Source organism: Pholis gunnellus (assembly GCF_910591455.1).
Source record: "Pholis gunnellus genome assembly, chromosome: 4".
Lineage (NCBI taxonomy): Eukaryota > Metazoa > Chordata > Actinopteri > Perciformes > Pholidae > Pholis > Pholis gunnellus.
In genome coordinates this window covers 8,138,411-8,154,876 of record NC_136530.1, presented here as the reverse complement: position 1 = coordinate 8,154,876, position 16,466 = coordinate 8,138,411, and the positions used below count along the sequence as shown (strand labels likewise).

Below are 16,466 nucleotides of genomic sequence, written 5' to 3'. Positions count from 1 at the left end.
TACATTGTGTTTTCACATATAACAAATTCATTCATGCATTAATGTCAGTCGGGGCTACAGCAACACTATTTGTATAAATCGAATGTTTTGTTCAGTGATAATCCTTTGCAGGAACACTGGAGCATTGCCCTTTTCTGTTGTTGTCAAGTAAACATAGTTATACAGCCTCGGTGTTTATTGTAATCATGTTTATTTGCCAATTTCTTGACAATATTTGACCAAATTTCACATTACAAGTCTCTCTAAAGGCTCTCAGAGTGGTTCAAATCTGCAGGCCGTTGTGTAACAAAAGTATTACGCGACGGTGCAAGCCGATATTCTCGTCACATTTTACTGTTACATTTTGTGCATTGTCAAAGAGCTGCAATACGATTTCATCAATAGACTGAAATGTTTTCCCAGAGGAGTTAAGCTGTGTCTGCATGAGTATCTTTAGTTATCGTTATAAGGATGAGAAAAACCACCAACCTTCGGAATTACAACGATCAAGCTTTTAAATGAATCCAAGCTGCTATAAAAAAGGTGCAGTGTCTTTTGAAGAGAGGCCAGTTCCAGCTGCTCCTCCATTATGTGAACACGGATAGAGCTCTTCTCGGGACTGTGTGGGCGTGTGCTTGATTGGCACTTCTCTCTTGGTTTAGTTGCGCCCGTTACAGCGGAAACAATTTACAGCGGAAACAATTTACAGCTTTGTGGTACTTAAAAGACTTTGAAAACTCCACATTAAATCTGTATGAAAGAAAAACATTGCCGCACTCACCTCTATGACACGAGCCCGTTTGTCGCACCCGACTGTGATGTAGCGATGCACTACAGTGTGAAGGGTGTGGGCAATGCAAGCAGCACAAATAGCATTATTAGCGGTGGGAATAACAACTCTCTCCCAAATCCAAAAAAGAGTGGCAAAACTCAAACTGTTGATGTCATCACGTATGCAGTGAGGAAGTGCTCCATCGACGATTCATTGGGAAAGATGTTTTAGATGACACTGAGGGCACCCAGGGGAATGTTCTGAGTACATCAGTACAATACTGCAACAGAATGAAGCTTTCTCATGAGTTTAAAAAACGACATTTATTACATGAATGCGAATAACATTAGCCATGTATATTCAAAGACATGTTGTGCTCTAACAATCTATACAGGAAGTCTGTGTGTCCTTTGCATATCTCCAGTATCGTTCATCCAACCTACTTCAGACTTGGCGGGACTTGTAGCAAAATGGGCGGGGGCCTCAGGGCTGCGCTAACATTACAGCCCAACGCTATGCAGCACTTTTAGTAGCCCAGCAAGCGGCCCCCTCCGAATGAGCAGACGTTGCAAATGGCCACTCGCTCCGAACGTGCGCGCCCCCTTGACAGTGTTGCAAGCACCAATACGAGGAGCTAAACAATCGTGTAAATGTCCACCCAGTCGGTGTCTATAGACGTTCTTTCACTCAACAATAAAGGCCTCAGTAGTATTATGGCCAGTGGTTCGTGGACTACTTGGACTTCACAGTCTTATTCCCCAGTCCAGCAGCAGTGAGGAATACGTTTTCCGTCTAGTTGGTCTGTTCTTATCTCATATCAGTCCAAACAGCGCTGTCCTGACAAGTGGTATTTGACTCAGTCACAAACCGACATGTACAAAGGGAGAGAGAGAGAGAGGATGTAGGAAGAGAGAGGAATAAGAGCGTCTGAGAGACAGAAAGCGAGACAGGCCATTCCACAACACCAGCATGTGAAACACTGCCAATCTTTTTGTCTGATAGAATAATCAGCATGCTCTCGACAGGAGAGTGAAAATTGACATTCACGCACAAAAACATGGCGAGCATAGTCAATTATCCGCGGGGTTTGTTTTTCTCTCTGTGCCTTCCATTTGCATACTGTTCCCATGAGAAGGTGCTTTTGATGTAGTTAGGCGATTCTGGTCAGTATGATATAATGTGAATGTGTCTTATTAGCGCGCGGCGTGTGCAGATAGGGAAAAGGTCATAATGTTTCTTTGTTCCCATAGCTCTTTTTCCTCAATTAAGGCTAATCACTAGAGCCCAACATTGATCCAGCCTCACAGCTTTTCTCATGCTTGGATTCTGATGATCTGTGTTGTGTGTGTGTGTGTGTGTGGGGGTGTGTGTGTGTGTGTGTGTGTGTGTGTGTGTGTGTGTGTGTGTGTGCATATTTATGTGAGTACTAGCGTATGTGTGAAACAGGGAGAGAGAGAGAGAGAGTGCAGCAACAAAGACAGAGACAGGGAGAATCTTGTCCATACATGTGCCAGCGTGAACATGTGTGTAAATGTAAGTGCCATTCTGTGATCTCCAGCACATCGAATGATTTACCTCTCTGGTGTAATGGAGCAATTTCTCCCCTTTTTTCTCTCTATTCCCCATCTCGCATTTTCCTCCTCTTTCAATCTGCAGTAAAATATTCTCCCGTTTAGCTCTGTGACAAGTCATCTGTCACTCAGTACAGCGAGGGACAGCATCTACTGACGGACAGGGCCCCGTGTGTGTGTGTGTGTGTCTGTGTGTGTGTGTGTGTGTGTGTGTGTGAGAGAGAGAGAGAGAGAGAGAATATGCTGTGAAGGATGAGGCCATTGTTGTTGTTGTTTTTAATTTGTGAAGAACACAAAGGTACAGTTTGCATGATCGACTACTTTCACAAGTTAGCAGAAATACTTTTATGAACAACATATTTATCTTCTGTCAGATTGTGAACCTCATATTGACAAAAAGATTGACATATCTTGCGCTCTGCTACACATCCATCCTCCTCCCAGGAGCAGTCAGACGCTTTCTTTCTCACTTTTGTGTCTCAAGAGTTGTTTTTATTTGTGTATCCACGCCACAGATATTGAGTTTTGTAGAGTAAAGTTTGGGAGAGAAAATGATTTTTTTGAGTGTGCAGACACATATGCTCCTCATTCAATAATCACCATATCCTGTTCTCTGCAGATTAAATGTTATGATAGAACATCGCAGAGCTATCTGTGACGCATTCTACTCAGATATAATGGTTCTATAGTCATCCTGTCTTCATTCAAATCAAAGCTGACAAGCAGAAGTTGCCTGTTTTCCGCCGCACGTTGACTAATATTCACTCTTAACTGATGTTGCTGCCACAGAGGAACATTTCTGTTTTGATATTGTCTTGAGAAACATATTTGAGCCTCCTTTTGATTTTGGCATAATAGGTCAGTTAAAAGCAGCTTCCTAACCCGGACAGCCATTTCATATTTGGCATGACAACATACAAGGTTGAAATGTACAGCAGTGGTGATAGAATCTAATACCATACAGTGTTGCAATAAATACTACAACTGTATAACGATCTATATTTTCAACAAATCCCATGAAAAGACCAAAAATAGCAGTGAACTAGTGTCTCTTAGTATGTAATACTTTGTGAGTATAAGTAAGTTTGTATGTCAATACTTCATAAACAGCTGGGCACCGTAGTTTTTTTACCACCGTTACTCAAACGGGAGTAAATAGTGCATTTGTTGGGGACTATTTTAGGCTGCGGAGTAATACACATTTGGTGATCTATAGTGAGAATTTAAGGCAGCATATTGGCCTATGTGGGATTGACTCAAAATAAACTACAGTGTGCATGTTTATAGTGAGGGAACATGTCCAGCCGAGTGGTGTGGCTCATTGATGGGTTGAATAGCTGTTGGACAACAATGGAGGGCTTTGGCACAGGGGAAAAATATAACAATATATCAGACTTCAGCTACACAGGCAATACTGGTTAGTAGGATCTATCCGTAGTTGTTTTTGGTCTTTGCACGTGATTTGTGGACGATAAAAAAAACCCACATATCCTCAGCCTGCAAGGTGTTCATGTTTTATCCTCTCCATATATGTTTATGGGCTTACAGAATATCAAATAATAATGTGTCAAGTGTGAATGGCAGTCTCCTATCCTGCAGGCAAATGGCACGCCTGGTTTGCTTATTTATTCTTCTCAATGGGTATTATTCTGTTTTCAAATGAAACTATAAAATACAAGCGCTATATCATAGTGCAGATTCCTGCTTGTTTTCTACATTTATATCTTTGACGTTCAGCAGGCAGCTGTGTGCTGTAGTGGGAATAATAGGCTGCCTTTTTGAGAGCCATAGGCCTCTAAGGGCAGTGCAGCTCTGGCTGCTGCAGCCACAGGCTCTCTTCTGTAATAGCCTGTAATTCCTTCTGTCTAGCATAAGCAACAACGCAGCCCGACAGCACTCGCACACTGACAATCACACACTTGTATATGCAGCGAGTGAGAGGGGAAAGGCTTTTGTCGAAGGGTCATATTCACATGGCGCATGTCACCTTGTGCATTGACGCACCTTGTGATACTGATGAAGAGTAGAGAATTTAGGCAAAGGTCAGGAAAGTTCAGTATAGTTACAGGGATCCAGGTGTGTGTTTGTCTCCCAACCTTAAACGCAACATGTGGCCCTCATCCCCAACACAAGCCGTGACTACCATCAGCCGCAAGAAAGTATATGTGTGTAAAGAGTGTGTGTGTGTGTGTGTGTGTGTGTTTGGTGGTGAGTTGGATGGTACAGGTGCCAGACTCTTCCCCTTACAGCCCCGTGGCGGCCGGAGAAGTTAATTGGCAGCATCTGGCTGTCTGAGAGCCCGAGCGCCCATCCACCCACCCCACCCGGTTCCTTCTCCTCCCTCCCTCCCTCCCTCCCTCCCTCCCCCCAGCACTCCGCTCCTGTGGGTGCTGCTACCCCTGGCACGCACATAGTGACACCAGTCTGGCTGCAAGCTGTGAACGTGGAGTGTGTTTCTGTATGAGTGTGTGTGCGTATGTGTGATATACCAGGGAGTATGGAGGCAGACAGGGCAGCCATGCCCCCAGCTGCCACCGCTGTGCCAAGGGAAATGCGAGCAGACAGGCTGGCATCTTTGTGCCAAGGCCAGCAGGGCCCTCAGGGAGGACGGAGAGGGAGAGGGGGATACTGAGGCATGGAGGGAAGGAGGAGGGAGAGAGATAGAGAGTACAATTCTACTGATGTTGTGACAGTCACAACATGGGGTTTGCATGCTGATCACTCAATAAGCGTCTGTGGTGCGGCGTCAGTTCTGTGGCCTCAAAGTGACCTCTTGTGCCAGGCCGGCTACCAAAAAATGTGTCAGTCATGGTGTCATTTTGATAACCACTCATTCATGAAGTGAAACAAACTTGTTGCTGTGTACATCACCTAAAACTTGAATTGACATTATCACCTGATACCATTATCATTAGATTAAACATTGAAGAAAATGTCTTCATTTTAAGATAAATTATTATCACACAAATATATAATTAATTTGAGCAAACAAAAATGTGTTCTATAAATATATTCTCTGGGAGTTACCTATGTCACCGATCGTTTCATGTTTGCTGCAGATTCTTTTCTGAAAGTATTCACTGTAGAAAGGGTGAAACCTCTGATCATCACTGCTGCAATGGTCTGTGAATGAGTCCAGGAACTCTAAAGTTCTAAAGTATAAAATATGTTGTATCATAATATCATGACAGGACCTTTGAACAAGCCTAAGTTGGTTAAATAAACCATTATTGCAAAATCCGCAACACTGGTTGTGACTAAAGGATAATTAATTATTTATTTTTCTCATCATTGCATTATTTAAGCAGCTTTTTCCACAGCAGCAAATTGATCTGATCAGTGTAATGGACTACAGGAGGTGAGCTCATCTCTATGTGGAATTTAATAAAAAGTGATTTCAGAATGTATCATGTGTGTTGCATTGCTTCCACTGACTACATTTCCAGAGAGAATGATCTCATCGCTCTGTGTGACCCTATATTCCTCTCACACACACACACACACATGAAGAGGATACAGCAGCAGTGATGCTGATGCTTGATCTTAGATCACTCATCCATTGTTACCGACTTTATTCAGTGTGCGAGTCAGACACAATGAGATCAGAGTGTATTTTTCATCCATGTCACATTTCTCAGTCGACTCTACAGTGATGACTTCATTTGCTTAAACAAATCATTGTGTAATTAGCCACAGTGGTTGTAGCCTGTGACATATTTCAGATTGAAACAAAAACTGAAATTAAAGATTAACTTTAAGTTTAGTCATGTATCACATTAGAATTCATTTAAAGGTGATATATATATGGGATTGGGAGCATTTCTATTGACTCTACATGGCTCTCAACATGGCGACGGTTGGGACGGAGCTCAAAACTTTCAGTGCTAACAGCAATAACAGGGCAAACTAGTGCTGACAGAGCTAACCGTGTTTAGCTGATGGGGAACCAGAAGGGGGGGCTGCTGCGCTTCTGTGAGCGCAGTGCGAAGCGATCCGGTGTGACACGCTCAAATGCACGAAAAACATGTGCGACTGGCTCGGCTATGACAACAAAGCGCGGGGATGCTCGAAATTACAACACACACACAGTTGGACAGCATTACTCCGCTATATGTGTACGTAGCTAATTGTTGTGTGCCGCTATATTAATGCTCTGAATCTAGTATGTTTCACTTTGAAGATAAAAAAGTGGAAGAAAATGAACAAAGAGTCAGTGGGCTTGATCAGGCCGGGTCATTCCCTCTGCTGTGGTATAGAGAACATCACTAATGGACTAATGGACTGGACTCTTACAAATAGAGTTACATCCACTATATGATCACATGATCACTACCCATACTTTGCAAACATATGCACATCATAGATCTTGGTAGTGGTGTCTGTGTGTGTGTGTATGTGTGTGATTGTGTGTGTGTGTGTGTGTAGTAGCTTTTGTCTTTGTCTGTGCATATGTCTGGTCTGGAACATTGTTATTATGACTTAGTCTGGCGCCAGTCTGTCTATTCGGTCCACACTCATAGACACACACACGCACACACACACACACACACTTGTAGACAAACAGATAATGTGATGGGTGTATAATGTTGCACTCTGGGAAATGCTGCATCACACAATTATAGACGGACGGTCTCTTCGCTCTCCTCTCTCAAACTCACATAGAAACACACACACACACACACACACACACACGCAATCCCGGTCATCTCCTCTCACTCCCACCAGCTTACACACCACCACGGCTCACTAGGGGCTTAACACTGACATCATCATTTTATTCGATGAGTGTGTGTCTGTGTGCTTTCTTCTGTACCCCCCATTATTCCAGACGAATGTGCACCTGCCCCGATGCCCCCATAGGGGACCAGTGGCGCCACAGTGGCGAGGCCTCGGTGATCATCTGCTTTCTGCTAATTGCCCTGCTGCCCCACAAGACGTGGGGGAGCTAGCTACTAGCAGGCCCAGCATGCTCAATCTAGCCGAGACCCCTTTGGGATATACACGGGGCATGTTTGAACTTTATTTAACTGCAGTTGAGGATTGATTGGTTCGGAGAAGCGTATAGTCTGTTACAGTGTTTCGTAAAGGTTTCCATCAAACCAAACTGCCAGTTTGTCTTCGTCTCTCCTTTGAAACGGGTATTCAATTAACTTATATATTTATTCCATATAATTATGAATTGTACAATATTATGTAGCCTTTTATTATCAGATACATGTGTGTGCTCAACTTTTTTTCTGTTTTTACAACCAAGCTGTTTTATTCAGCAGTTTCTCCCCTCAGGAGTCACAGTTCTGTTTGTGTTGTGTGCCTATTGGAAAGAACACACATGTTGTTTTGCACTGCAGTATTTGTGTTGATTATTTATTTCAAATGCGCAGCGCGCTCTCTCTCTCTCTCTTTGTGAGTTCTCTACTTTTACCTCTGGAGAGGTCAACTCTCACCCAAACGTGTGGCCCTCTACTGGTCCATCCAGGCACTGTCACTTTAAATTATAAATCGTCAATAAATGTATTATTGAAACAGCAGTTGTGATTGAAACACTCCGAAGAGCTTCTTAAATCAGATTCTCAGGAAATTATCAGGTACAAGGCCTAAAATTGCAAAATAAAAACTATTCTGGAGACTTCATAATGGGAGAGAAAAAAGTATATTCTTTATATATTTCCCTCTTTGCCGCTATCTCAGGGTACGTTAGAGCAGCTACAGTAAATCCTCCACTGTTCTCATCTCTGTGTGCCCCTCAGGGGTGATAAAAGTGTCCCATGTGAATGTATGAGTGCTGTACATCTCCTGCAGATTTAGAGTGGAACAGATTAGGAGTTTGAGTTAGAGGCGATGGCTGGAGCACACAGTCACATTTACATTGCAGACATTTACATCATAAGAATTCTTTATACTCTGGTGCGTCCGGACCACCAACAAGACAAAGAATTGTGAGGGTCTTGGGTCAGAGTCAAAGAGTCCTGAGAGTAATCCATTTATTTTTTAAATGGGAGAAATTAAAAAAAATTGAATTGCAGGCACGAAGTAGAAGACGTTTTTCTCAACGAGACAGTAAATCAGACTGAGAAGTACAAGATATGAGGAGACAGTGACATGAAAAAGAGATGAATTACTGGAAGAGATGTTTTTCTCACAAGGACGGACAGCCTCACCCACACACAGCCACTCCTTCTGTATTAAACATATCAGCAGGCTAACCTGGGTTAGCCCTATAAACAGCAACTGTGTTGTATTTAGATGAGTGTCCCAAGATTTATGAAATTTATGGAAATAACTCATTTTTATGTCCACTGCATGGCGCTGCATCCGCTATGGGTGTGATCTGATATTGACCGACACGATTCAACCAACTCACCTTGAATTTCATTTCCATCTAAAAGCTGCTGAACCTCGTCTTAGGGTTTGCTCTGACATTCACCTAGAAATGTGAATATCAGAGCAAACACGGAAGAGTCGAGATGAAACGGCTTTTTACAAAACCTCGAACAGGAAGCAGCGTAAAAGGCCACCTGATGAGAGTGCACCTCCTGGGTGTTTTCATGTGAGAGTGTCTTATTCTGTCATGTTTCAGCCTCATCAGAGAGCTGCTTCAGACCTTAGGAGGCCGCTAACGGCCTGTTGTCTCCACAGGTGTGCGACTCTCAGCTCTCTTGTTACAAGAAAGTCCATAATTCACGAGTGTTATTGCTTCCTGCAAAAACCTTACTGCTGCTAGCCAGAAGAACCGACCACCAGCGGCATCAATCCAGGCTATTTCGCGTCATCAGCCCTGGTCGTGATGTGCATCTTCTAGACTTCATGCTCACACACACACACGCACACACACTGCTGCAGAAAGTTTTTATTTAACCCGATGAAAACGGTGAATGTTCTTCAGCACAGGTCAAATCAGAATCTATGACTTCCTCCTGCACATCTGATGCTCTTTCTTCACCGGTCGTGTAAGTCAGCACCAACCTAAGGACGCGTTCTCGTAAAGCCTAATGAATATATTCTACCACCACATACGGTATACAGCAAGCCCACCAAATTACAAAGCAAGCACGGGTTGCCTAGTAACAGTGTCCCCAGAAATCTTTGTTGCAACTTGATTTGCATCCAAAAACGATCGATGGATGCTTCAAGAATATATACCGCCACACACACACAAATGCACATTTCCTCACACATGAATATACATAGCCACACGTTTGACACTCCTCAAATGATTTTGGGGCTGTTTTCTGCTTGACTTAGTATGCAAAACAAGAACACGGGCCGTATTTTAAAAAACAATCAGTCCATCTAACATCTGGCATCAGTTTAGAGTGCCAAGAATTATTGCCTCTTCAATTATCGGCGTAGTAACACAGAGGGAGTAAATAAATATGTTATTAAATGTTTGTCAAACGGACTAACCATTTGCCTTAAATGAGCTGGTGGGGATCTCTGGAGCTTGACAGTTGTTCGGGCATATTGGAAGACATTTAACCTTCGTAACAGTTGACAGGATGAAGGTTTGACAAGCCAAAGGAGACAACAGTGAGATAGAAAATAAAAGGGAGTAGATGAGTGTGTGTGTGTGTGTGTGTGTGTGTGCGTCCAGGTCTGGTGAGCTTTCTCCTGTATGTTTTTTGCCTTTGTCTGTGAGAGTGCTCAGAGCTGCAATGATTGGCGTGTCCTCTACGCTTGATTAATTTAAAAATATGGACAAGATGTCGCCCGTATGAAAGCTACCAATTTATAAACCTTCATCTCAAAACTTCAGAGAGACGGCGGTGCCATCAAAATCAGAGCGGGAGTTTGTAGCTACCAATGGTTCAGGAGCAAAGTGACACCTCGCTAAAGGCTGCCTGCTAGCTCTGTGAAACCCTCTCCCTTTTCTTTCTCCCCTTGTCTCTCTCTCTCTCTCTCTTTTCTGTGTCCCTTTCTCTCCGACTTTGTCGCTTTGCTTGTCTCTTTCTCTATTTGTCAGCCATTCCCTGCCTTTGTCTAGTGTTTCAGTCTCTCTATCTCTCTTTGCTCTGCGTCCTTCTCTTTATTCTGTTAGGCTGTGATGAGACGCTCTGGCAGTTAACTTGTCCCACAGCTCGCTGTCAAAGGAATGACCTTGATGTAGCTCACACACGGTTTGAGTTTGCCTCTTCGTTTCAGTACGCGGCTCTTTGCATATTCCTGTTGGTGTGTATGTTTCTGTGTCTCTGTAATCACTGAATTGTAAAACCATGTGTGAGTGTGTTATCATCTGGGGGAAGCTTCTCTATTTTCTTCCCTCATCCCACGCGATGATAATTCCGTTGGGAGCGACGGCACTGTACCACGTCAAGAGATGGGCACGGGGAGGTACCATTTAGATAAAACAAATTGCCAGCTGCCGAGCAGGAGCAGCTAACGCTTAGATAAAAACCAAAGGGGCCGTGTGCATTAATGTGCTTGTGCTGAAGATTATGTGCATTTTTCATATTTGTGTGCATGACGGTATAGCAGACACAGCCTCTTCCTTAGCCTGTAGTTCAGGCCTTCCAGGCTGTGTCTTTCCATGAAACGCCACAGAGCTATTTTTATTGGCGTATAACTACAATACTGTGACGGGACAAGCGGCAGTAATTAAAATCAATAGCCAGGACTTTTCCAGTCTCTGGCAAGGTCACACACTGCCCAGCAGAGAGGAGGGGAAGGAGAAACAGAGAGAAGTGGGATTGCATGGATGGGCAGAGTCAAACAGGGAGATATGTAAAGAGGTGAGGTGTCATCTTATTTTAATTAACCCGCACCTTGGAGGGCTGTCACCATAGTAATGCACCAGTGTGTGTGTGTGTTCGGTGTTGTGTACATGAATGTGTCGTGTTTTATTTGGTCCTTGTCGGTCAGTTTTACTCACAGTGCTCCACTTCAAACCCATGTGGTCTTCTATGAATCATTTTCATGTTCCAAAATGTGCGCTCTTTTTTTTTTTCCCAAGATTACATTTTTTTTTTTGTTTCTTCTGTTTCTTTGTCCAGCTTTACAGGCTGTAAGACAAGGCTGGTAATCTGGCTCCAGTGGGAAGGCTGGGTGTGGTATAGCTAGCCACTGGCTGCATTAGTATTCTGCTGAGATAGCCACATGCAGATACATTCTCCTCTCTCCTCCTCTGCCTCCTCTGAAGGAATAATCAGCACATGCCTTTCTCTCCCTTCGTCCCCTCTGTCTGAGAGCGGCAGAGTGATTTAGCTTTTTGTTTTACTAGGTACCAGCAGGGACATCTTCAAGTGTTTGAAAATGCACGCGAGTGTGTTCACTATGCATTTCTGTGCGGCTCCGTCGCCACACCTGATGCATTAGGCGTCTGAGCAAACACATAAAACTCTTATGTGTCTCCTTCCTGTCCTCCCCTTAAGCAGAGGTGACTCAGAGAGAGAAGTTCACTCTGTCAGAGTTGGCGCAGAGCAGTCTGTCCTGTTTGTTGATTATCAGGTCCTGTTCCTATCACAGCCCCGATAGCATCTTCATCTGATCTGTTGCCAGTGACGCTAGCTCACCAACCAGCCCCGTCATCACACAGCCGCTACGCTGCTAGCCGCCACCCCTTCCCGTATATCTCTATCAGGCCCAGATCTGCCATCGCCCTGCACTCTCATCTCCTCCTTATCTCCTTATTCCACCTTTCTCCCGTGCTCCCAACACGCCCGAAACACACCAGTCACTCATCGTCCTCTTCGCCCTCATCTTCCTTCCTCCTCCTTTTATCCTCCTCCCTCAGAGCGTCTGCCAAAGCTCCGACGGCAGCACTGTTGTTCCCCATGCTTGGTCTTCTTCGCGTAAACTGTCGAGGTAGAGTCAGTGAGTGACGGGACAAGGCGGGAGAGATCTGGAGAAAAGTAGAGGAAGCGGAGGAGAGAAAGAAGGCAAATGCAGTCACTTGCATGCATCCAACCTCCCTCTGACCATGTCTCAGTGGTGAGGGCTAAACGAGGGAGGAGAGGAAGACAAAGATAGACGGGTGAGGAGTGTGAAAAGAAAACATGTTGAGTAAGCAGAGAAGTTCTGTAGACTGCAGCAGTACTGTCCCGCACCCCATCGATCGCCCGTGAGGTGCAGGGATCAGTCAGCTTTATTTCACCCTGGGCCCAGCATGCAACCTGCAACACACAATTCAGCAAAGTACACAACTACAGCACACAACAGAGAAGACACAGACACAACACAAACCACGCGGTGCATTACAAACACCGTACAACGCTCAACAAAACCAGAAACATGCCGTACACAGATTAGGTGCTTACCCGTTCTTCACTCACTTTAATTGTTCTAAATTGCTCAAACACTTACACTACAACTGAAGACACATTTTCTGCTTTTCACTCAGACTGCAATTCTAAATTAAACATGAAACACGCCACGCATAGTACAATAGTGTCATTGTCATCATAATTAAAATATCACACTAACGTGGGAGCTGCTGCCTTTTAAAGTGGAAAGCTGAAACATTTTGATGCTCACAGACACAAACTGTGATGCACAATGATCCAGTTGCCCTTGAAAAGGTGAGCTCTCCTGCATCTGGAGATCAACGTATGGAAAACCTATAAATTGGCCCACGAGTTGATTATCGATTTGTATGTGTGATCTTTGGTCTTATCTGTCATTTGTGTTGCTTTTTACCGTGGTTGTGCCTTTCAGTATTGAATGGCAATGCATAAAAAGTCTAATAAAATTTAAAAAAAACTAATCTAATTCATTCAGTCAATATACTTTTGAAGTTAGTTGACAATTTATTATTCTCTGCAATTTAGTTTTGTTGTTTTGCTGTTCATTTTCATTCTCAATCTTATCAGTTTATATTTGTTCTTCCTGGCTTTGCATTAAATAATAATTGTTCAATGATCATTTATTGTCATTCTGTAACACAGGGTTGCACAGCGAAACGCAGTTGTAGTCCATTTATGCTACACAAGAAAAACGTGACAAAACTAAAAAAGTAGTGCATTCCTGTGGTGCCATTTGTGAATTTGCATAGTGTAAACAGCAGCAACAGAAACACCGGTGAATTCTCTGGTCAGACAGAAATTTGACATCGGGGAATCACCGTCCGTCAGCTTTGACATTTGAGCACCAAGCAGCATTGATGTAAACAGAGAGTCTGCCTCCTCTCGTCCCACCGGAGTCCTGCACTCTGCTACCAGCTTGATCTGGGATGCCATGATGGAGCCAGCTCTCTGTAAAGACGTGGTCACAACAGTCTCTGGTCTCCCGTTGCTGGGTTAGCCTGAAGTATTATTCCATCCATCTTTCTTTCCTGCGCCCAGAAGAGGCTGAAGCAATCAGCCTCTTCATGCGGTTCCAACAGGCATGCTGAAAACAGGCACTGCACTACTATAAACTAATCAAAACAATTTAAAATAAAATTATTCTATGTTTGTTTGTTTTCGCATTGAATCCTCATAAGCTAAAAACCTGTCAGACCTCCTCAGCAGCTTCATTAACAAATGATATCTCTACTTCCCTCAGTTCTTGCACATCTTTGCCAGCTGAACTCAACATTTGTTGGAGACGACGAACTGACGAGCTGATGCAACTTCTGCGTTGTGATTTCTCATCCCTCTATGTGTAACTCATGACTCAGTTTCCTTGTCTATCGTTACACGTTCTGCACTTATTTCCTTCTCTTGCAAAAGTGCTGTGCTTTCAGTGTTCCTCACATCTTCACCTGAAGAGACCTCATGTCCTTAAATTAAAAGACCTGTCGTGTAATCTACCTCCCCTAATTTCTCCATAACGTCTTTGTCTTTCTCTGTCGCAGGCAGAGGCTTCCCGCCAAAAACGTGTACTACTACCGCTGTCCTGACCACCGGCGCAACTATGTCATGTCCTTTGCCTTCTGTTTTGACCGAGAGGACGACGTATACCACTTTGCCTACTGCTACCCCTACACCTACTCCAGACTGCAGCACTACCTGGCCAGCCTGGAGCGCAGGAACCTGCCCTACCTGCAGAGGGAGCAACTGGGACTCAGTGTGGTGAGTTGGGAGGTGGGAAGCGCTTTGAGCAGGTGGAGGAGAAAGCGTGTGTGGAGGGGTGGTAGTGGTTATGGCTGGAGCAGGGAAGTCGAATGGTGAAGATAAAGGGTGGAAGGGTTGTAGTGTGTGTGTGTGTGTGTGTGTGTGTTCAGGATAAGGAGACCCAGATTGGTAACTTACGTGTGCCTGCCGGTCATAACTTCAGCCTCTCGTGTTATTATTAGGATTGTTGCACTCTGAGATGACGGACTGTAAGCCGTTGGCTGTGTGTGTGTGTGTGTGTGCATGTTTGTGTGAGTGTGTAAATGGCTCTGCGTGTAATCAGCAGAGCTCTCACCTCGGCAGTAGGAGCTAGTGTATCATACACGCTTGCCTCCAGTCTTGTCTGCTCTTATCAAATAATTGTAGGAGAAAAACTCATTAGAAATGCTTGAGAGATTACGACTTTTTCTTCTGTCCTCCGACATTTTTCAGAGAAAAGCTTGCTGCAAGGGGGGCACCATGAAAGCACAGGTATTTGTGAAGAGCACCTGACCATAAAATTCCCCAAATTTAAAAACCATGGCATGAAACGGCTGACGGTGTGGTAACATTTTTATTTTAAAACAGGAATCTAAAAAATCTAGTGACCTGCAGGATTAATAACACTATTCCAATGTTGATCATATTTCAAAACCAGCTTCAGTGCAAATTCAATATTGAAAATAGAATGTCAAGATTCATGTTTTTTTTAACGTATAATACTTAAGATCTCAGCGTTGGTTCATTTCGTGGTTAGTGGTTGTAACAGCAAGTGCGTTTCACTACAGGTCCCCAAAATTCTGTTGGAAATGACACGACCAATTGGGTCTGTCAGAAATACAACAGAAGAAGAAGAACTGGTGTTTCTATTTCCAACGCAGCAAACCAAACTGTGCACTAAGAGGGATCATCACGTTATGTTGTTTTTATATGGATGAAAGTCAATACTTGGCCCTTTTATGCCGCAAGCAGCCGTGATCTAATCAAGTGATGCATGCTTGGTGTGAGTAGCATGGCTCAACAGAAAGAGTAGGTCGCCTAGTAAATTTGCTGAATTTTATTTAGTTTAAAATGTATATCTGCAGTACACCTTTGAGCCACATGAGAGCCTGCATGCTTGTACTGTTCTGATCATTTTAGCCTAGAACATGTAATCTAATATGAAAGGCTAGCGTACACTCTGTTTGTGGAGGCCTTTAACTCTGCCTAAATGTAGTTATTTGGTATCTATGTTTTTCTGCTCCTAACTAATCTTCCCTCTGCATCTGTACAGCTGTGTCATGTATAACACATAGTAAATACGAAGCTTTACAGTTCTGCCTGCATGTGCAGAACAGTATCCTTGCTTTAGTTTTAAGCCACATCATTTCTCCGAGCGAGACAGAGGGGAGTAGAGAGAGGACAGACTCGGTTGGTTTGGCTCACAGAGTCAGAATTAGTATTCATAGTCATAGAGAGGTTTTATGGCCGTATTTTTCTCTTTATGTTCTCTGGGCCTGGGTGGCAGACAGCCCAGCCCCACCCTCTCATATCTCTTTCTCTTGTCTAATCCCTTGTTGGTACCTTCTCCCCCTTCTCTATCTCAGACACATATGTAACTCTACACACACAGACACACACACACACACACACAGGTCAGAGGGGAAGGGATGAGAAGGGATGAGGAAAGCTTTCTGGCTGCATCAAAGTTTAAAGACGGATTGCTGCCGTTTCGAAGGCAGAGTCTTTGCAGGGTAACCACAATAGCTTTAACCTTCTAATGGGACAGTTATCTCATAAGGATGGAAATAAGAGCCAGGGCCATTTGCTGTGGCATTCTTCTATCTTGCTGACTAATTTGTTTTCTGTAATGTATTCCTCTGTACAACATCACTGCTATCCAGCCTGCACTGGGCGACTTAGATACAGTTAAAAAAAAAAGGTCGGCTCTTTTTAGTTTTTACCTCCAGCTCTCTTCATTATTATGAGCGAGGACGTGTTTACTAATTAATAAGGCAGTTATGTTTTTATTATCTCACTCGAACCAATGTTCAGAGCAGAGTGAAAATAACATTTAACCAGACTGAATTCAGCTGAGTTGCTTTGTTAGAAGTCAGCTTAATTGAGAGAGGCAGGTCGAAGGACAGGAACAGGGAGTGA

General features: G+C 43.7%; 1 protein-coding gene across 1 annotated transcript in view; it reads left to right on the top strand.

Annotated features, from left to right (window-relative positions):
- The window catches only part of agbl4 (AGBL carboxypeptidase 4), a gene marked incomplete at both ends in the record, with an annotated part of 242,749 nt that overhangs the window by 120,411 nt on the left and 105,872 nt on the right, over positions 1 to 16,466 (top strand). The window contains one exon of the mRNA XM_079157501.1: positions 14,090 to 14,306. Coding sequence (XP_079013627.1) covers positions 14,090 to 14,306 — 217 coding nt within the window. The remainder of the gene's footprint in view (positions 1 to 14,089; positions 14,307 to 16,466) is intronic.